The sequence below is a fragment of the Garra rufa genome, chromosome 5, assembly GCF_049309525.1.
Source record: "Garra rufa chromosome 5, GarRuf1.0, whole genome shotgun sequence".
In the NCBI taxonomy this organism is placed as follows: domain Eukaryota; kingdom Metazoa; phylum Chordata; class Actinopteri; order Cypriniformes; family Cyprinidae; genus Garra; species Garra rufa.
The window spans coordinates 40,084,133-40,107,282 of record NC_133365.1 but is presented as its reverse complement, the minus strand read 5'-3'; the positions used below and the strand labels follow the sequence as shown (position 1 = coordinate 40,107,282).

Genomic DNA, 23,150 nt, shown 5'->3' with positions numbered 1-23,150 from the left:
TGTGTTTTGAAGCTGGACCCATTCCAGTTTGCATACCGTCCAAATTGGCTCTTACTCACCTGCAACAGCAGCTCAGCACTCAACACAGTAATCCCTGAGCAGCTTATCAACAAACTAAATTTTCTGGGCCTCAACTTACCCCTCTGTATTTGGATCTTGGACTTTTTAACTGAAAGACCTCAGTCAGTCTGTTTTGGCTGCAACATCTCCAGCACTACCACACTGAGCACAGGTGCCCCACAGTGCTTTATGCTCAGCCGGCCGCTCTTTATGTTTCTGACTCACGACTGCACTGCTAAGTTCACCTCCAACCACATCATCAAGTTTTCTGATGACATAACTGTGGTAGACCTCCTCAGAAACTACAATAAAACACACTACAGAGAGGAAGTGGCACAGCTGGCTCAATGGTTGGGTACTAACAACCTGTCCCTCAACATGAGGAAGACATAGGAGGTTGTGATAGACTTTAGGGGAAACTCTGTTGAATACCCCCTACTGACCATCAACGGCTCGACTGTGGAAAGAGCCGCCATCTTTCTTGGGAACAATAAAGCAATGACTGTAAAAGCCTGACTCGCTGTTCACTAAAGGAACTGTTTCCATGGCTCCTTTGAGCATCTTTGTCACATACATAAGTTTGTATAATGCCTCTGAAACGAGGTGGCCGGTCTCGTTCTAGGAAAGCCGTCAATATACACAGTCCACCAAAGTTAATCTATACTCACCTGTCAATTACTGTTATGAAAGGCGGTGACTGTTATAATTGACTGTTATAATTGACTGTTATGTCAATTACTGCAGGTGTGGGTTTATCAAACAGGACCTGTGCAGGACTCTGGATCTGGGATAGATTTTCAAGTCTGATGCCGGATGGCAAGTCGTCTTGAGTTTTTCGAGTGGCAGTTCGCCACACAGGGGCGGGGAACTGACATTCGTGGTAATGAGAAGAGGAGAAATGTTCTTTTGAGTATGTGGGTCATTTATCACAACCGTACTTTGCCTGGGAAGAACGGGCTAAACTTGAATGGAGCTTCCATCACTTGGTGTTGAGCGGAGGGATGGACAACGAGTGCGAGACTTCTTCGAGAAAATTCTGGCCTTGATGAGTCTGACCCTCTCCTCTTCCTCTCTGAGTTTAGATCAGGACAGCTTGTGAGGCGCAGGATCCAATGTCACTCTGGGTCGGGGACCTTGACTCCTAGGAAACAGTCTGAGGCAACACCGGCTTGGAGGCTGCTGGGAGGATAGAAACTTCTGGTGACTTGAAACAGCTGCTGCACTGGAGCGCTTCAGCAAGAAGGGACGCATTGCCAGAGATGACTGTAAACCGCTCTGCAAAACCATTAACCGGAGGGCCAAACAGTTACTTTGGAGAGACTGGCGAGTCTAGGAAGGTGACCTTGTCAGTGTCCCTAATCTCCTGATCTTAACCACCTTGGCTAGAACACTGACCCAAGCCACTTGCAGTCGACGAGGGGTGCTGATTCTCACATGTTAAGTACACAGGCAGGCAAGGCATTGGGGGAGAGTGAAGCATGTGGGACCTGTGCTGGCATAAGTATACGTTTCAAGCCCTGTGTTTATGCACTGCTGCTCCACTGTTTCTTCTATGTAGTAGAGGGAGGAAATGGGAGAGCAGTATGGGGAGGACTACTGTTGTAAAAGAACACCAGAACGTTTTGTTTTGGTGAGCCACACATGCAGCCTAACATTTTGCATAATGTCGCTGATAAATTTGCTCAGAAATATGATAATAGGCACCAGAAGAATGCAGGGGAAGACTTCTGTCTTCTTCCGCTGTCACTTGCTTCTTTCTTCTTCTTTTTTGGCTTCCTGCATTGCGGAGTCAGTGAGGAGATGATCTTCTGATGATTCTGACTAAATGGCACTCAGAGCTTACTTACGTATCATTCGCTCCACCAGTTTTGGCAGACTGAAGTGCCATTGGTTCGTGCAGATACAGAAACGTGAACAAATCGGGCTTCAGAACCAGAGTAAACAGCTATGGGAGAAACTGTTCAAAAGGGAACTACATATGGTCACACAACAAAGTGTGAAAAAAAAGGTGCTGTGGTTGACAAAATATAATCTTTATTTAAAAAAATGTTATCCTTCAAACTTTCCTTTTAACCGAAGTTTAAATATGTAAACTGATAATTCAGTATTAAAAATTCTATATAAAAATTCAAGATCAAATAATTTAAGAATATGCATAAAAATAATAATAGTAATAAAAATGCTTTTGTGTTGCTCAGACATTTTGGATTTGCATTTAAAAGGGCACCATATTTGATTTCTGTGATGTATGCATATATTAATTTGTTTTCTATGAAACATAAACACATATATACAAATACACAAATATACACATAAATATATGAAATACTTTATGTACTCCCCGTGGCCCCATGACAAGCAGTGGTAATGTTACCAAATTCAGAGAAATGACTCAACTGGTTCTAGACAAGTTTTCATTGGTACTGCACTGTTGTCACATCATTTAACAAACCAAACAGCAAACACCAAGGCAACCCATCTATTGCTGAAGTGTCATTACATACCCACTCAACACCATTCCAAGCAACACAAGAATGATGAGGAAATTCGGACGAAGCATTGTTCCTGGCACACTTACGTTCACAACGAAGACTGAAGTGTAAGCAAGAGGAATAAAGCGAGAGATATTTAGATAGGGGAGGTGCTGTCATGGTGAGAGGGACATTCAAAAAGACACAGTAGGGAGGGGTCATGTATTAGAATACAGCAAATGAGCTCATGCAAAGCAAGATTGATGAGACGTTATGATAAGTTCAAAAGTTTTAAAAACAGAATTATTACAACACTGTTTACTGTTGTGTATTTGAGCGTGTAAAATGTTTATTATTATTATTATTGAAACCAACTTCAGCTGAAATATCAACACTGGAAAGAAAGTTTAGAAGTAATAGACAGAAAGAAAAATGCCCTAAAACTAATAGAGGAAACAGAACAAATCCAGTTACACAGGAAGTAAAGAAACTTATTTTAATATCTTTGCATATCTTCTCACTACCTCTTCATCTATAAACAATGCCTATTTAGGACACAAAAATTATTCAGTTAGTTTAGATATTTTTTCATACAGGTGGATGTCGCTTAAAATCCTATAAATATAACTCAAAAACGTCATGCATTAAACATCACATTAAAGGAATACCTTTGTATCTTTTTTAACCCTAATGTGTGCACATTAGTATCTTAGCATACGTAGGTAGTAATATGTATACATATATGTAATAGCCGTAATGGTATAATTTTTTTCTTTTCTTGTCCTTCTACACTCTCAAAAAAAACAAACATTAAATTGTACCATTTTGGTATTAATATGTAGAAAAGTACAAAGGTGTATAGGTCGTTTAACATGCTGTAACAGTTGTCAAATAATGAAAGTTTACTTAGCTCTCATCCCACATGTTGACCTTTAAAACAGAAGCGTCATGATGATATTCACACTTGATTTTTAATAGGATAGCAAGAGGGATACACTAGAAAAAAGGGGTACCCTGCAACTGTTATTTGAGGGACGTATTTGTACTTCATCTAACCCATAAACATGGCTTCTTTTGATGTATATGAGACACATTCTAGACCACTGTCACTAAATTTAATATTTGCTCAATATTTACTCATCTCTTGTTGAACACCAACAAGCCTTTTAGTGTTGGTGAGTCTTGAGTTGTTTAGCAAAGCCATACGTTTGAAAACATTTAAAGGAACACTCCACTTTTTTTGGAAATAGGCTCATTCTCCAACTCCCCCCGAGTTAATAAGTTGAGTTTTACCGTTTTTAAATCCATTCAGCTGTTCTCCTGTTCTGACGATATCACTTTTGGCATAGCTTAGCATAGATCATTGAATCCTATTAGACCAATAGCATCGCGTTCAAAAATAACCAACGAGTTTCCATATTTGTTGTATTTAAAACTTGACTCTTCTCTAGTTATATCGTGTACTAAGGCCGGTGGAAATGCAAAGCTGCGAGTTTCTAGGCTAATGAGATTAGGAACTACACTCCCATTCCGGCGTAATAGTCAAGGAAGTTTGCTGCCGTAATATGGCCTAAGCAGGCGGAGTATTATCAGAAAAGAGTTCCCAGCTAGTTTAGCATTTGCACATGTGCTGCTTGGTATTACTGCTCCTGCTTCAGCCATATTACGGCAGTAAACTTCCTTGACTATTACGCCGGAATGGGAGTGCAGTTCCTAATCTTATCAGCCTAGAAAATTGAAGCTTTGCATTTCCACCGGTCTTAGCACACGATATAACTACAGAAGAGTCAAGTTTTAAATAGGACAAATATCGAAACTTGTTGGTCATTTTTGAACGTGATGCTATTGGTCTAATAGGATTCAATGATCTATGCTAAGCTATGCTAAAAGTGATATCACCAGAACAGGAGAACGGCTGAATGGATTTCAAAACGGTAAAACTCAACTTATTAACTCGGGGGAGTTGGAGAATGAGCCTATTTCCAAAAAAAGTGGAGTGTTCCTTTAAGGTTCACTTCATTTAAAGTATAGCATTATAAATTGGATAACACAAGGTCTTGTTACCTAGTTTAACTGGTTTTGACTGAATTTCCATGACATTTCCATAATATCAACAAAACCTAATTCTGGATAAAATAGTTTTTCACATGATGATGTTCTAAGTTAATTTCAGCATTGGGCCAGTGTTTAATGAGAGAAATGGTGAGTTTAAACAAATGGTTAATCTATGTTCTCTTACATTATACCAAAATACCAAAATACCAAATTGGGGGCAGTCGTGGCCTAATGGTTAGAGAGTCGGACTTGTAACCCAAAGGTTGCAGGTTCGAGTCTCAGGTCCGGCAGGGATTGTAGGTGGGGGGAGTGAATGTACAGCGCTCTCTCCACCCTCAATACCACGACTGAGGTGAGTCCCTTGAGCAAGGCACCGATCCCCCAACTGCTCCCCGGGCGCCGCAGCAATGGCTGCCCACTGCTCCGGGTGTGTGTTCACGGTGTGTGTGTGTTCACTACTGTGTGTGTGCACTTGGATGGGTTAAATGCAGAGCACAAATTCCTAGTATGGGTCACCATACTTGGCCTCACCTCACCTCCTTTCCTTTCCTTTCCTTTCCTTCCTTTCCTAATAATAAAAAATACTTTCTTTTAGTAATTAATTCAGTTGCAAATGAATGAGAATTAGTTGACATGTAGTTGCAAAGTTACTTTAGAAAGTCTAAAGTGGACCATCAAAATAAAGTGTAACCTGTCCTTCCAGTGCCTCATATACTTATTCCCATGGAGTATTTCCATGCCATTGTTGTTGTGTGTTGGCTCATGGGGGATTTACACCTCACACACTCTAAAGGTGCTTTGAGACAATTTCCAAATCATTAAATGAAACCCAAAGCAAATAAAGCATATAAATGATTAAATGAGACATGATGAAATTAAATTCTGCTAATCTGGTTTATAGTGTTTGGACATGTAATGACATGCCACCTTTATACTGCCCTCCAAAGGCAAAGTGCAGTAACTAAGCCAACACTGAAACTGAGAAAAATGCCTTTAAAGTTTTTATGCCAGCTAGTCAAACATGTTGACACAAAGTCCATTTTAATCCTTAAAGGTCCCATATTGTACACATTTCTGGAGGTTTATTTTAGTTGTTGATGTCCTTAAGAATATATATTTGCGGTATAAGTGCCAAAATCCATCTCAATATATTTTTACAGCTCCTTTTTTAGGAGCTCTGTCAAAAACAGGTCGATTTTGGCCCATCTAATTAATATTCATGAGCCTCTCTTCTGATTGGCCTGTTGTTTTCTGAGTGACGCACAGCCAGGCCAATCACAGGTAACTACGGTCATGTATCGTTGTAGCCGAACCCAGAGCCATGGAGAGAGCCTAGCCTGCTGATACTCAACAGGATATTTCAGAATGATCATTAATGATTTTTCTTTTTCAAACACCGAATGCAGTAAGCTACATAACTGTTGCTTTAGTAAAGCCCCTTTCACAATGCGCGCTGATTCTGAAAAATTACGGGAACGAGTGCTGTGTGAACAAAAGCCAGAACCATAAAGGCAGTGTTGTAGTGATGATGAACGTTACCCTGCGACTCTTCACGACAAAAAAATACGTGCAAAGTGGAATGAAGCGGCGATCGGGCAGAGTCAGCTCCTCACTATCAGCACTGAAGCAGTTTGTTCAGGTTAGTTTCAGTTTAGTGAAACATACGCGTGGCATTACATTTCACATCCAAACGTCACGTCTTTATGAGTTGTGTGTAAAGCACGCACAGATTCCGGAATACAACTGTGAATGAACCAAATTAAACAACTCCGGAACAAATCATGGGACACATTATCCGTGTATTTACCGGAATCGCTGTGTGAAAGAGGCTGAAGTTGACGTGCCACTGGTCTCTTATATTCACGTTGTTCTGAAGCCTGTGCAATGATGCAGTTTCGACATCTATCGACTGAACAGGGTTTTCTAGATTAGTTTCCGTGTTGTTGTGGCTTAGCAATGTTATGGACGCAATGTTGTCTGGGTTTGACAAAAGGAGGGTGGTACGGTGATTGGTGCTTGGGGTGGTGACTGAAGGCGGTGACTGAGTAGATCGGACGTCACATCGTTACGGAAGTCACAGCTGCTCGTGAAAATGAACAGCTACTTTAAGCAGGCTGTGTGCAGTTTACTGTGGATTGACTGTTTTGAAACTCATATGGTAGTTACATAGCCCCTAGACCTCAGTTATCATGAAAAAAGCCAGGAAATTTCGATTTTGACAATATGGGACCTTTAACTCTATTTTGACCATATGTGTAGTTACTGCACTTTGCCTTTGGAGGGCAGTATACCAATCTTCATGATGCCAGTATCCTTCTCAATGATATCTGATCACAGAAGACAAATAAGCTGATTTATCTGTCAGGAATTTTCTTGTCCAAACAGTTTTTTTTTTTTTAACAACTGAACTAAGAGTTCAGTTTGAGCAACATAAGAAAAACATAAGGGTTAGGAAATAATAACACATATATTACACACAGAAGACCTATGGCTGAAACCCAGACTCATGAAAATGAGAATAAATGTGAACCAGTCTCTCGCAAAGTATTATAATTTCAAAGTATTGAATTATTCAAAGTATTTATAATTTGTTATATACACTCCCTACTTTAAACGTTAGATCATGTGCATTCTCAATAAATGGTAAACATTATTTAAACCCTTCACCAGTGTAGGTTTTTGGATATGCAAAGCGCAAAAAGTGATGGTTAAAAATTATTCTCATAATCTGTTCATACTTTTATAGTACCAATAATTATTGTTTTTTTTTTTATTCTCAGTAAATGGTAAACATTATATAAACCCTTCACCAGTGTAGGTTTTTGGATATGCAAAGTGCAAAAAGTGATGGGTAAAAAATATTCTCATAATCTGTTCATTTTGTAGTATCAATAATGATTGTTTTTTTTTTTATCTCTCATAAAAAAATATTAGACCAGAGTCTTTGTTAGTTGACAGGAACATACCTAACATTTACATGCTTGGCAGATACTAATTTAGTGCATGAATGTTTCAGTTGCTATGGGTTTGGACGAACTGCAGCATAGTTTTTAATTACTTGAGAGAAGCGAATGATTTTGACTTCATTTGTGTGAGGTTTGAAGTCCTGCCACAGATATTCTGGTGAGAGCACCTTGCTGGGTTTGTTATACAGGAAGTACTTGTTCAAATGGGACTCCTCCTGCCATGCTGCCTCAATGGATTTAGCTGCATCAATGTCCAGTTTCTCCCGGCAGGTTTTAACAGCATCAAGTACATCTTTTAGAAAGCCACCGATCACAGCTCCTCCATAATAATAATCACCCTCAGAATGAGGAATGAACGCTTGAGACTCTGGCCTGCGCTCATATGGGAACTGTTCACGTGGTGTTTGATAGTAACCAGGATGTATCACACCTATAAGACGACCCAAAGACTCTGGCCCCCATCGCCCGTAGAACTTTGTGTCCACATCAAGGCTGAAAACATAGTCAGCTTCATTGACCAATCGACTCTCAATCAGTTTCTCCAGCTTTTCCATCCTGCTCAAAGTGATCTCCTGCCATCTGTTAGAAGTAGGCACTTTCAACACCGTCAACTGACGTTCTTTACCCAGTTTCACTTCAGGAATCTGTTCTGGTTGATCAGTGAACAGATAATAATGCACACGAAATCCAACAAAGTAATTCTGCTCTGCAGACTCCAGGAAATCTTTAAGAAACTGTGTGTATCTGGGGAAAAAAGGAAAAGGGACAAACATTTTAATTGTTTTTCCCCTTTTTGCTATTTATTTACCATAAGAAGTCTGTAAGACAAACACCAATATACTGTACATTTGAGACCATATAAAACGCTACATCAGAAGATGTTGATGTTGGTCGTCACCAGTGTTGGGAAGGTTACTTTGGAAATGTAATAGGTTACAGATTACAAGGTACTTGATTTAAAATGTAATAAGTAGGCCTAGTGTAACTTTTCAATTACTTTATAAAAGTAATGTAACTTATTATTTTTAATTACTTTTTGATTACTTTTCTAAATTTCGAATATTTTCAACAGGCAGAGTTAATCTTACAGTAGCACTCAACATTGGTTTTCAAAATACTTCATCACTTGAATTAAGTAAGGGATAATATACATCTCTATTTTGCGGTAACAACTGGCTACATTATCAACAACATTATCCCACTTATTACACAACTGCTTCATAGATTATTTAGATGTTTAGGTCAAAATTATTAGACACGAAACACTGATCTGAATGAAATATTTGAACGCAAAGCTTCCATGAAGAAATCAGTTGCTAGCAAACGGCAAGTTGAAATTAGACATTTTAGGTATACAGTGCAGTCTTACCAGTTTTCTTACACAACATTTCACCACATAAATAATTAAGGAAGTAGTACTAGTTTGTTAGTTATCTTATAACCCATTACAGTGTACAAAAAAGAAAAAGAAAATGGCAGCAGCTGCGTTTGTATGAAACAATAGAGTGAGTCCACGATACCAGGATGACAGAATTAAGAAATTGTCCACATAATATTGAATTAAGCTTTAATAATATTTATTTATGAACCCAAATAGGAAATAAAACAGTTATCTAATAAGCATGTGTCCTATTCTGTGTTCTAAACTCCTGAAACATTGGTGTCTCAATTTAGAACAGTCAATTTAATTGCAATTTATGAAAGAAGTCAATTAGATCTGTAAGTGGGGGTGAGTGTGTGAAAAAATTCAGATGTAATCTCCTTTGTAATCGCTGGCATTTTTCAGAAGTAACTGTAATTTAATTACACATGTTTTCTCAGTAACTGTAACTAATTACAATTACATTTATTTTGTAATTAAATTACGTAATTCTGTTACGTAAGGGATAATGTACAGGCAGCCGGTAGTTATCACAGAAAAAAGTCCCGACAGTGTGATCAGGACCCGACGCGAAGCGGAGGGTCTTGTATCACACTGAAGGGGCTTATTTCGCGATAACTACAGGCTGCCTGTACATTATCCCGCTTATTACACGGCTACTTGCCACATAAGGAAAAAAAACTGGACATGAATATGAATTTGACATCTTTTATTGACATATTTGTTTTAAGTTAACATTTTTATCCTTCCGCGGAGCGATATAGTACCACGTGACTAACATTCAAACTATGTACGTTAGTAAGACAATTTAAATATATTAATGTCGAAATTTTCCATTGTTAATTGTGGTTTTCCAGTGTTTGTCACAAGATGGCGCCAAACGGTAATCTTTGTTGGCACGGAGGGATTTTAAACATACAAGTAGTACCGGTTATGCGTTATTACTTTGGAGCGGTGATTATTTGAAAAGAACTAACCTGCAAATGTCTCAACTGACCAATCAGAATCAAGCATTCCAAAGAGCCGTGTAATAAATGTAACTAGTTACTCCCCACCACTGGTCGTCACATAATAATTAAGCAGTTGTGCAATCTTTTTTTCAATCTTAAGAAGTTTTTATTATTGTGAACAGATTTATTGTTTTTGATGCTAAATATCAGTGGTGTAGTCCTACAAAAAAGTGGTTTACTATGTACTCAGTCATAAATAATTATACTTATAATGTGATGCCTAATATTTGTCTCACACAGTATAAGTGAGTATTTTTATTACAGATGATTCTCAAGCTTGTATACTTCAACACTGAACAAAAAGTGGATTTTAACATAAATATCTCTGATTGGCCATTGTGTTCAAGAAGATGTCTGTGATTGGCTACATTGCTGCGAAAACACGTTGTAAATACAAACATTTTACGCTCTCTAGAGCGCAAACACAATGCACTGAATAATTTGCCAGATTGAAGGGGATTATTATATTTGTGGGTCCTCAGCTTCAAACTGTTTTTAAAACCACTAATTTGTGTACAGCGAGTTGTCTCTCTTTCTCTCAAAATGTTTAAGCACAAGCGACTTTATCAATAAAATAGCCTTATAAAGCCGCATATAAGTAGTAATTCACATCCACACGCTCACTCTTTTGCAACATATACAGTGCCTATAGAAAATCATTATACCCTGTGAAAACCTTTATCTTTTGTCACATGACACCCTGGAAAGTAAAATAAATTAAGTCTAACTTTTTTGGAGCTGCATGTACACATTATAGCCTAACCATCATCATTAAGTAAAAATATCACTTAAAAAATGGTCTTGAGGATTGTTAACAATTAATCAGTGAAATGCCTGATTTGGTGAAGTGATCAGCCCCTTAGAGTATACTATTATAAATATGCTCAGGTGCACGCAAACAACTTCTAGATTAAACACCCCACCTGACATCAACACTATTGGTGTTGATTACTTTAGAATACAACAAGGGCTGTATCCGAAATTGCCCTCTATACCCTCAAATAGGGCACTATTCAAGGGGACAGCCATTTTAAGCGGTGTTCGAAATCATAGTGGATGTTCTCGAGCACACTCATTCAATTCCACAATGCAGCGAAAAAGCGAGTGTACAATCGATGTACACTCAACATCTGGAGATAACCCATAATGCACTGTGAGAGAATGTCCAAATTCACTCACTTGTTTTCATTCACTTCTTCAAGTGAACTGTATGAGTGGACTAATGCACTTGGAGTTCAGTCCAAAAAGGTTAATTGTGGTCTCATCAGACCATAGCATCTTTTGCCAGAAGTTATCAGACTCTTTGTGGAGGTGTTTCCCTTCAGCTGGGACTGGGCGTTTGGTCAGGATTAAAGGGAAATGGATGCTGCCAAGCACATCCAAATTCTTGAGGAAAACCTGCATCCCTCTGCTAGACAGCTGAAGCTAGGCAGGTCATTCACCTTCTAACACGACAATGACCCCAAACATACTGCCAAAACACCAACGAAATGGCTTAAGGATAAGAAGTTGAATGTCCTTGAGTGGCCAAGTCAGAGCCCTGACTTAAATCCAATCGAAAATCTGTGGTTGGATTTGAAGAGAGCAATCCATTGCCGTTCACCACAGAATTTGACTGAACTTGAGCAATTCTGCGAGGAAGAATTGGCAAATATTCCCCAATCAAGGTGTGCAAAGCTGGTACAGACATATCCAAAAAAAAATTGTTAGCTGTAGTTAAAGCAAAAGGTGGCTCTAAATCTAAATCTAAATCCAAATCAAGGGGCTGATGACTTTTCAATTTTTATTATTAATTTGCAGAATTATTGTGTTTTTTCTCTCATTGGTTTGATGTTGAAGTTATTTGGAATGGGGGTTGACTTAAGGCTGTATGTCAAAAAAGTAACTATTTCAAAGTATTATGATTTTCTATAGGCACTGTATTTAATAACTGCAACTGCACAATTATTAGGCCTAAAAACTGCACTCAAAACACTGAGAGGCATTCAGCGGAGTCTCTCACTGCAGTGCTATAAAGAATAACAATGTGAAGTACAAACCAGTGTGTTTATAATGAATATAATACATTAAATTAACATGTTAACACACACCTGTTTGCAATATCAAGCAGCAAAACAAGCTGTTTTGTACAGCTATAAATAGCTGGACGTAAATGAGACCAGAAGCCAGACCCATAAAATTTACAAATGGCCATGCCCGTTCTTACAGGAAAAGGTGGATAAGAGATAACGCACCAATTACAGACTTACGGACTTGCAAAGCAACTTAACAAGGGGGTATACTGAGGGTATACACAAACATTGATCTTTAGAAGTCAAAAGGTCTTTAGAAGTTCATTTGCAAACAGCCCTGACTTACATACCTTGAAAATTACCTTTTAAGTTTTTTACAAGTACGTTTTTGGAAGCAAAAGTTAAGGGTTATTCATTTACTTATGCAACATACCCGGATACGTTTTTTGGGATAACCTAAGGATGCTAACACTAAGTTATAATTCAAATTTGGATGATAATTTCTTAGTGCACACTGTTGTTTGTGTAATTTTAATATTAAAATGGATCGCACTAAGCATTTGATCCCTTGGAATCCGCTGTGGTGCTGATCTATTTTTTTTCCCCTTATGAATTGTTCTATGCAGCATTCATGACTATCTGTCTATAAGCAAAGTGAAATACACCCCAAGTTTCTAGTCATCCTGAAGACCTTGATTAGCTTGTTCTGGTGTGCCAAGCTGAATCTAAACTCCAGGAGCAGGTTTTTTCACTACACTAGATACAGTGGTTCATATGCAAGGGCTTAGTGGAGAAACTGGTAAAACAATAGAGAAAGCCAGATAGAACTCACTTTCCAAGAGCGAAGATTGTAGTTGCTATTGTGATGTTTTGTTGTTTGTAGATCGAATCAATCAGCGTGGGATCAAAAGTTCCTTCCCATACAATAGGGGCTAACCATGGTGTCACAGCAATAACTTTGCCATCTGAGCTGTTTTAAATGAGGAAATACACATAGGTGTGGACGAATATATAATAATACCATAAGCAATAAAGGTTAAATGTGTTAAGTGTGTATGTACTTACCCGACTACACTGGGCTGATTGTATGAAAGCCTGTACAATAAAATGATAGCAGTGGAAAATAATCAGTTGTAAACAATTGTGGTGTATTGCATTCATCTCCAAAACTCAAATCACGCAATCTGTCATTATTTTAAACAGTTTTGATTTCCCACCTTTTTTTCAAAAGTCTAATGATGTGTCTGATGAAATGTCTGCAGCACATCACACCCAAACTCTACCAGTTTCACTGGTTACCTGTCAACTTCTGCTTTCACTTAGAAAATCCAATGATAACTTTTAAAGCTCTTTTTAGTCTTGTCCTTCACTACCTCAGAGTTACTCATCCCTACACACCTTACCCCATTCTTTGGTCCTCTGTAACCACTCTTTTGGAATACCAAACCATGAACCCAACCGACCAGCAACAATGTGAATCACAACATTACAAACTTTGACTGAAAGTAAAAAAAAAAAGCCCTGGGAAATCTGACAAAAGAAAAAAGGTGCACAACAAGATACTTGGGGCCAGATTAACTATAAACTCCTACAAATGCATATTCAATAAGGTCAGGCACAAAAATAACCCTCTTTCAGCGCTAATTCTTTACTGCATGTTTTTGGTAAGTCCTGACAGTACTATTTTAATGCCAAAAGACATGTTAGTAAATCTGGCCCTTTATAATGTTAATGAGTGTAAGAACTACAATTCAAAGAAACATTGTGATAGATAGATGTGGTTAATACAAAATATGGACATATATACAAATGTTAAGGTTTTTGAGGGTGTAGAGAGATTATTATTATGACAATAAATATAACTGTTATATTCAAAGTGTAGAAAGATTATTATGTAATGATAATTAGTGGTGCTTGCCAAATACTTATTATTATATTTCTTCCCCTAGAACTTCGGCGCGTAACACGTCACGCACCGTTTGTCGTAGACCCCTGAATGAGGTGTCAAATCGACCGGCTTATTGAGGAGAGGTGTGCTTTGACTTTTCTAAGCGAACAGGTGTACGATGATCGTACAGCAGACGAAAAAGCGGGCCAAAAATCTCATTGACTTACAATGGGAGAATGTGCATGAATTTGAATCTCAACATAACACTGCAACACAGTGTCATAGAGACATGGGGGTGGTCTCATTTTACTCAGACAACCAATCAGACTCTCTGGATCACTGTGAAGCTGTCAAGTCACGCCCTAGCAACCATTCAGAGCACCCTAGTAACTGATCCCATAGGCCCCTATACAAAAGACCCATATACATATCTTTAGATCAGAGTGTCATAGAGACATGGGGGTGGGCTTGTTTCACTCAGGCAGCAAACAACCAATCGTGAATTACCTTCAGCGCTTTCTAGCCACGTCCTAGCAACCATTATGAAGCACTCTAGCAACCCAAACCCACACAGGCATATCTTTAAATCTGAATGTCAGAGACATGGGGGTTGGTTTATATCATTCAAACTGGCAAGTACACTTTGGAGTATTATCATTGGCAATTCCTTAGCAACTAAACAGAGTACCCTAGCAACCATTTAGCAAGACCTATATCTTTGCATCAGAATATCGTAGAGACATGGGAGCTGGTTCTTTTGACCCATGCTAACATATACCACTCTCAACATGCTACACATGCTAGCGGTGAATAGCTACATGCTAATGGTGATTAGCTAAGGTTAAATCAGGCTAACAACTCTATAACATTCTGTAGTAGTGATCTGTGACAATTACCAACTGCCTAGCAACACCCTAGCAACCACCCAGTTACCCTAGCAACCGCATAGCAACACCCTAGCAACCACCCCAGGTACCCTAGCAACCGAGGGCTGAGTTTTTCCACTGCAAGCACCACTCACATTTTCTTCAGGAAATGTACATATCTAGTTATGACTATTGTAGTGTTTCATGGAAGTGAAAAACACTTGTGAGCTCTTTTAGTGAGATTTGCTTGGTATGATTCTCTGATTGGTGCAGACCACTGTACTGAATCATGGGTAGTGCAGTTTTTCTGGCAAAAAAAATTCTGTTAAACCAGATGATTTAAAAACATAACTTGAAATAATTTAACAAAAGCATATTTAATTGATTAACAACCTTATATGTCACAGGAGGTCTGTCTTTGATGGTTTATAAGTTGTTATTATTAAAAATAAATTCCCATATAAAAAAATGAATGGGATTTTTACTTCCAAAACCTGACTTTTGACCACTTCATAGGGCTTAAAGTAGTTCCAGAACAAAAATTTACAGATGATGTACTCACCCCACTGTCATCCAAGATGTTTATGTCTTTCTTTCTTCAGTCATAAAGAAATTATGTTGTTTGAGAAAAACATTTCAGGATTTCTCTCCATATAGTGGACTTCTATGGTGCCCAATGAGTTTGAACTTCCAAAACGCAGTTTCAATGCAGCTTCAAAGGGCTCTAAATGGTCCCAGCCAAGGTATAAGTGTTATATCTAGCGAAATGATCGGTCATTTCCTAAAAAAATAAAAATGTATATACTTCAAATTCTCGTCTCGTCTAGCTCTGCGTGCACGCTGTGCATTTCGGTTAAATACAGTTAGGGTATGTCAAAAAACTCCCACCTCATTTTCTCATCTAACTTCAAAATCATCCTACATCACAAGTACCGACCAAGAGTTTACAAAGTGAACATGCAAAGAAGGTCAAACGCCCTATACAAAAACAGAGATGTAGGCCGATTTTGAAGAAAATTAGATGGATGTTTTCTGACATACCAGATCAAGACGAGCAATTGAGGTTTAAAAGTATATAAATTTTAATTTTTTTTTAGATAATGACCTGCTTGGATTGTTTAGAGACCTTTGATGCTGCATTGAAATCGCATTTTGGAAGTTTAAACTTTCAGGCACCATAAAAGTCCACTATATCGATAGAAATCCTGAATAATTTCTTTAAAACTAAAGAAAGAAAGACATGAACATCTTGTATGACAATGGAGTGAGTACATTACCTGTAAATTTTTGCTCTGGAAGTGAACCACTCCTTTAACATTAAAATTCCATCCTATAATTTATTCTCTCTCACTCCCCTGACTCCCCTTATGTTTGCTGCCATTAGTTCCTTTGCAATCATAAGGATTTCTGCAATAAAAAGTTAGTTGAAATTTAACAGCATGCTGTTATGAGTTGAGTGGATTGTTTTGCTCCTGACTGTAAATTTAGTTATGGGTCTGGATCTTAGTGCTTGTTTGGGATAAACAGTTTGTAAACGTTATATTCTAATTGCTTAGCAATGCATGGCAAAGGTCTAATGTCCTTGCATAATTCAGGCTGAGGGTGGCACTCTAATGTTGACTGACAGGCTCTATGCACACATGAAAGGACACATGTTAAGGAAGAACAGGTATGCCACCTGCTGACCTGATAAAGACTAGCATGCACATACTGTAGCTGAAACATTCAGTTTGCTAAAAATTTACCTTTGAAATCACAGGAATTAAGTGACATTTTGAATTATATATTAGATGTACTTTGGATCAAATAAATTAAGGCTTGATGAGCAAAAGAGACTTTAAAAAAAACATAACAAATCTTACTGTTCAAAACTTTACAATAAATAAGAGTAAAACTGTTGAATAAAGTGTTTGTATTTACCCTTGTGGTGATTGCAAGTTCAAGTTTTCCTGGTGTTCTTTTGTTTGGCTAAAAATAGGATATAGAATCAGTGAATAATTGTGTTCTGTAATATTATAACTTTTAACATGTTTGTGGGTTTGCATGTTTCTATAACATGTGGATGCATGTGTGTGTGTGCTGGCTTTGTTTCAGAATGTCTATCTGTATCCAGAATTCATACTTAAAGATACAGCACCATTAACAATTGTAAAATAATATCTGAAATCATTTATAAACATGTCCATGTATATGAACGTGTTTGTGTGTTTACAAAGTAAATGTACTATATTCATTTGTATTAAATGTTAAAATTTTAAAATATCACAAAGAAGCTTTAAGTCTGTGGAATGTAAAAGGAATATTCTTAAATATCGTAACTTTATATATTTATAACTCTTTAGTTCCCCAAAAGTCAGTCTGCTATTAAGATGGAAAAGCATTATTCTCTTTATTTACAGTAATGTTCACACCTTCACGCAGAGGCAAAAAATATATAATTTTTTGTATTCTACAATCTTGTACCAGGAAAAAGAGCAGGTTACATGTTTAAGAGAGCGTTCAAGAGAATCCTGTAGCAGACTAAAAATATTTAGAAATGGTTTGAATTCTCAGTGTACATGCTTAGGTGTACAGTATGCAGTATATGCATAAAATTGCATGTGTGATTCTGTGTTTTGGTATGTGTATGTATGTATGTATGTATGTATGTATGTTTTGAGTGATCAGCATCAGTACTTACTTGAGGCAGAGTCTTCTTTCTTTAAATCTGAAACAGAGATAAAGTTATAATGGAGAAACACTGCATCACTTATTTGATTATATTTTTATTTAATGATCTTTTTAAGCATGCATCTTGCCTTAAAATATTGGTAAAAGTAAGATTAGTTTAGGAAGGGCATGAATGTAATCAAACAGCATAAACAAATCGAACATGCTAACCTGGTTACAGATTAATTTTCAGTTTAAGTTATTGACAGCGTCTGTTATTCTCATGTCATTAATTTAGATTAATTAATTTGTCTGCACAATGAATAGATTACTCATTAATACTAGAAAGAAGTATCCTATTTATTTCCTGGAATAGTAATAAGCAATTGTTAACTGGTTATATTTTATAGATATTTGCTCAAAACTGTTTTGATAGTTACCACACACATTTAAAAAAAGAAAGAAAAAACTCACTTGACTGAGGTGGAGGTGTAGCTAAAAAAAATAAGTCTGTGAGAAAACACAAAAACAGAACATGAATGTCTTATCACATCTTTTCTAGGGGAAATTACTTATCAGATTTAATACACAGATAAACGCAATACTGTTGCACTAGTATGAAGTGTTGCAGTGATGCAACACAGTCAAATACTGTAGCAAACATGGATGTTAAGAAAAGCTAATACAGGTTGAATCTATATGAATACATTTTCCTAAGCGGTGTAAATTTCAATATGGCACCTAACAAATTAACAAAGCCACTAATGGACAAACCCAAAGTGATCAAATATAAAATGTCGAGATGGATATATATGTCATGCTAGTAATGTATAAAGTTCACTTCCAAGTAACTTCCAAGATCTCTGTGAATAAGAGAAACCATTTGGTGCCTGTTGCAATAGGATTAGGGTCATACTGAAACAAGTTTTGTTTTCTACTGAACAAAACCATCAGTATAATGTTTCAGTACGCTGGAGATCACATTGTTGAAGTGCATGAGCTCATGAGGTCATCCTGACACCGTATGATCTGTGTTTATTTATAATGCACATAAATGGGAGGAGGAGAGAGAAAGGTTTTATAGAAGCATTTTGGAGATAGATATTTAGATCACAAAAAATAAAACCAACTTTCACACACACAAACACACACACACACACACACACACACACACACACACACACACACACACACACACGTTGGGTTTACATGTTTTATGGGGACATTCCATAGGCGTAATGGTTTTCACACTGTACAAACCGTATTTTCTATCGCCCTACACCTACCCTACACCTAAACCTAAACCTAGCCCTCACAGGAGATTGTGCACACTTTTACTTCCTCAAAAAAACTCACACAACAGCTCAACATGAAAATTACCTGGGTCATTAATTTCAGACCCAAACACCACAGACAAGTATAAAACTTAAAAATTTCAAAAAGGAATTACATACCCACTCAGTAAAATGGCAAGCAACACCAGAAGAAAGGGATTTACTCGCATTGTTTTTAACAGTTGGGTCCACAGTCAATTTGAGAAGTAGACTATAGAGAACAGTCTTTTTCAAGAGGGAGAAGTGTTGCTGTGGTTTTGTTTAGGCAACAGCAGTCCAAGCTACCTGAGACTCAAACAACCAATCAAAACTACCCATTATTCAGGTCCATCACCGCCCCATCAAATAAATCATAGTCTAATTGTCCTCACTAAATATTAAAGTTGATTATTATTAGTATTTTGTGTTTATAATAAGGACTGTTATTAAATTTATAGTAATTCAAATGTATGGGGTCATTACAATTTTTACTTAATTCAAGGATGCATTGAATTGATCAAAAAAAGACAGTGATGTACTTTTTTTACAGTAAATTATATATATAAAAAACAGTAATAACATTAATTTACAGAGTTTTTAAGCAAATTGTTGATTTTCATTGCTACAGCTTCAGTGTTGTTGTGATGCTGATATATTTTATTGCCCCAAATTTAAAAAGACTAAATAAAAATTCCTGTTTAGAACATCCAAAGGGACATTTTTACATAAGTGATTTTAGTTTGTTCTTCCATTTCTGGAACTCTTGAACACCCTTTTTACTGTTGTGATATGTTTAGATATTTTCAATTAGCTTTCAGTAAAACAAAAAAATAATTATCCCTTGGAAAATACCCTCTTTTTTGAGAATTTATTGAATTCCCTTTTTTCTGAGATAGTAGACATGGTTAATTTTGTGGGTAATACCACATTTACACATGCAAATGGAAGAAATGTAAACTCTACTTTACTATATTTCACAATTTTTAGAATATTTCAAAGTTTGCTTACAAATACCTTAAAGAAAACTAAGTACAACACTAAAAGTTAAAAGTTGGGATGTTTTGTAAAATGATAAACTCTATGACTTGTTAGTTCTATTTAACTTTTATTTAATTGACAACATTACAAAGAAAAGATTTCCAAAGTTTTCACTGACAAACTAACATGTATTTTATTAAATATAAACATTTTTTTTTAAGTAACAAAAGTGCAACACACTCCAAAACAATTGGGACAGAAGAAAAATAAAAGTGAAAAGGTTATAGAATAAGCTAAACTGTTTTGAAACAGTTGACAGGAGCCAGGTGAATTGGTAATAGGTGAGGGGATCATCTTTGGGTATAAAAGGAGCTTCTCAGTCTTTGCAAGCAAAGCTAGTGTCATGATCGGGGCTGTGGGTCTTCCCTCAGCCTCTCGAGGTCGCTGTTCCCCTTGCACCACACCCCCTAGTCGTTCACGTTGTCTTGTCATGTGCACTGATTACACACACACACCTGTTCACAATTACTACTAGGACTATAAGTATCATCTCCACTCACTCTGCTTCATGTGTGCATTGTCTCGTGTTATGTTGTCTCTCAAGTTTCTGATCTTTGATTATGTTCTAGATTTTGGTTTATTTGTGTTTGAGTTCTTAGTTTGTGCCGTGTTGGCCTTTTGTTTGTTTAGTTTGTTTATTTGTCATTAAAGACTATTCTCACCCGCATTTGGACCCAGACCTCATCTCTGTTGCGTGACAGAATGCACACATCAAAGATGGGTCCAGCGGGGAGGATTTTTTTTGAGGCGGCAGTTCCCCGCTTGGAGGAGGCGACCACTCGCTCGGCTATATTGACGGAGGGAATGTCTTTTGAGGCAGCGTCGGCTGCACGGATGGAGTGCATCTACGCCTGCCTGGCGATGGATGCCCGGAGAGCCGAGGCTATGCGGAGGTACCCCTGCTTTGCGGCGGGGGAGGAGGCGCTCGTTCGCGGGGAGGTGGCGACAACCGCTATCTCCGTGCCTGATGCGGCGACGTCTGCTATCTCTCTGCCTGAGGCGACGACGCTCGCTATCTTCGTGCCTGAGGCGACGACGCCCGCTATCTTTGTGTCTGAGGCGGCAACGTCTGCTATTTCTCTGCCTGAGGCGACGACGCCCGCTATCTCCGTGGCTGAGGCGGCAATGTCCGCGATCTCTCTGCCTGAGGCGACGACGTCCGCTATCTTCGTGTCTGAGGGGGCAACGTCCGCGATCTCCGTGCCTGCGGCGGCGACGTCTACTATCTCCGTGCCTGAGGCGACAACGTCCGCTATTTTCCTGCCTGACGCGGTGACGTCTGCTATCTCTCTGCCTGCGGCGGCGACGTCTACTATCTCCGTGCCTGACGCGACGATGTCCGTTATCTTCTTGCCTGAGGCGACGACGTCCGCTAATTCCGTGCCTGACGCGGCGACGTCTGCTGAGGCTCCGTTTGCGGCAAGGCATGCTCGCGGGACCCCGCTGCACGGCCCTGGCCCGCCATCCCTCCCCCTGACTTGCCCTCCTCCGTACCTCCTCCCTCCAGACTTTAGGAACGTCTGGAAGCCGTTCCGTAGGGAGGGGGTACTGTCATGATCGGGGCTGTGGGTCTTCCCTCAGCCTCTCGAGGTCGCTGTTCCCCTTGCACCACACCCCCTAGTCGTTCACGTTGTCTTGTCATGTGCACTGATTACACACACACACCTGTTCACAATTACTACTAGGACTATAAGTATCATCTCCACTCACTCTGCTTCATGTGTGCATTGTCTCGTGTTATGTTGTCTCTCAAGTTTCTGATCTTTGATTATGTTCTAGATTTTGGTTTATTTGTGTTTGAGTTCTTAGTTTGTGCCGTGTTGGCCTTTTGTTTGTTTAGTTTGTTTATTTGTCATTAAAGACTATTCTCACCCGCATTTGGACCCAGACCTCATCTCTGTTGCGTGACAGCTAGATCGTGGCTCAAAATTTGTTTATATTAACAAAAATATGTTGGCCAGTGTAAACATTGGAATTTGTTTCTTTGTACTTCATTCAATTAAATAAATGTTAAAGAGAACAAATTACCTATTCTTGATTTTATGGCATTCAGCATGATTTCTGAAAGATCATGTGACACTGAAAGCTAGAGTAATGAAGCTTAGCATAAGAAGAAAACACATTTTAAAATATATTCAATTAAAAAGCTTTTTTTAATGGTATTTTTTTTTTAAACAAACAAATGCAACCTTTTTTATTCATCCATTAAAAAATTTGTATTTGCCTTTTTTAATAGTAATGTATATTTTATTTATAATACATAGGTTACATGCTTTTAAAATAAGCCTATCTAAACCCATAACACAGCCCACATTAACCCATACATAATTTTATTTCAAATATGAGTCACACTGAGTCCGAATATTTCGTCCGAATTTTTCGCACGTTCAAAAATAAATACCTCACGTAATGTTAATCACACTTGCACACTGCCTCCTTAATTTTCGTCCATCATAAAAAAAAAATTTGGATCGGGTTTGATTTTTTGCGTTTTTCGCATCTGTAGCAAGCATTTTGAGAGGTGTTTTGACAGTTCAGAGCCACCGTACAAGCGAACGCCAAAATCCAGAATTGCGTCTGTCAAGTTCATTCACTTTGTCCCGCAGCACAAAGCACTGTAAAGGTCATTGTAGGCTGAGTTCCCAAATAAATTAGTGGTCTTCTTTAATATGTGGCTCCAGTAATGCTAGCAAATCATTAAAGATTACTGACATCCTGAAATAAACTTTGAATCACCCGGGATAATCCCGCAGTTTATTAATAAGGAAGTGCACCTTAAAAGTAGGCTATTCCATCATTCCTCTATCTGTTTCTCTTTTTAAGAAGAGAGCGGACAACAACATCGTTCTATTTCGTGTTGTTTTGCGTTTTTTTCACAACGGATGAATTAATACCCATCGGACTTTCTGTGTGTGACGAATTTTTAGGATTATGAATACGAAAAAACGCACACGAAAATTTCGGACTCAGTGTGCAATGCCTTTAACACTGCTACACTGGCCGCGAACGGCGCAACAAGTTGCGTTAAAGCATATAGATCCCGTTATAATCTGTCATTCAGTAACTGAGCGTGAGCGCTACAGTAAACGCATTCCGCGCGCTTATGCTGCAGACAAGTTGACAAATAGATATAGAAAGTGCGCTTTGATGCATCCAGTGTAGAAATGGCATTAGGATGTGGCAGACTGTTTTCTTCTGCAAGTTTCAGCTCAAACATATTCGGTTTAAACTCGTCTTAATCAAACGCCCCCCAAAACTAGTGATGGGTTGTTCTTGAACGATTCGTTCATTTTGAACGAATCTTTATGTGACTCGAGAAGAACGAGTCGTCTAGGGGAGTGATTCGTTCAATCGCGCATGCGCAATTGCGCAACTATGAACGAAGGACTCAAACCCGAAGACTCGAGAGATGAACTAATCAATTCTGTTTCCGGCTCCAGC

The 23,150-nt window shown here is 38.2% G+C and overlaps 1 protein-coding gene across 1 annotated transcript; it reads right to left on the bottom strand.

Moving 5' to 3' along the window:
* Positions 1–2,869: 2,869 nt before the first annotated feature.
* LOC141334854 (globoside alpha-1,3-N-acetylgalactosaminyltransferase 1-like) lies at positions 2,870–20,394 on the bottom strand. The gene is made up of 7 exons (XM_073840078.1): positions 20,372–20,394; positions 17,833–17,868; positions 17,390–17,416; positions 16,630–16,677; positions 13,021–13,050; positions 12,788–12,925; positions 2,870–8,296 (listed from the first exon to the last, which is right to left on the bottom strand). The coding sequence occupies exons 1-7, from the start codon at positions 20,392–20,394 to the stop codon at positions 7,606–7,608; spliced, it is 993 nt and encodes a 330-aa protein (XP_073696179.1). The 3' UTR covers positions 2,870–7,605.
* Between the last annotated feature and the right edge of the window lie 2,756 nt (positions 20,395–23,150).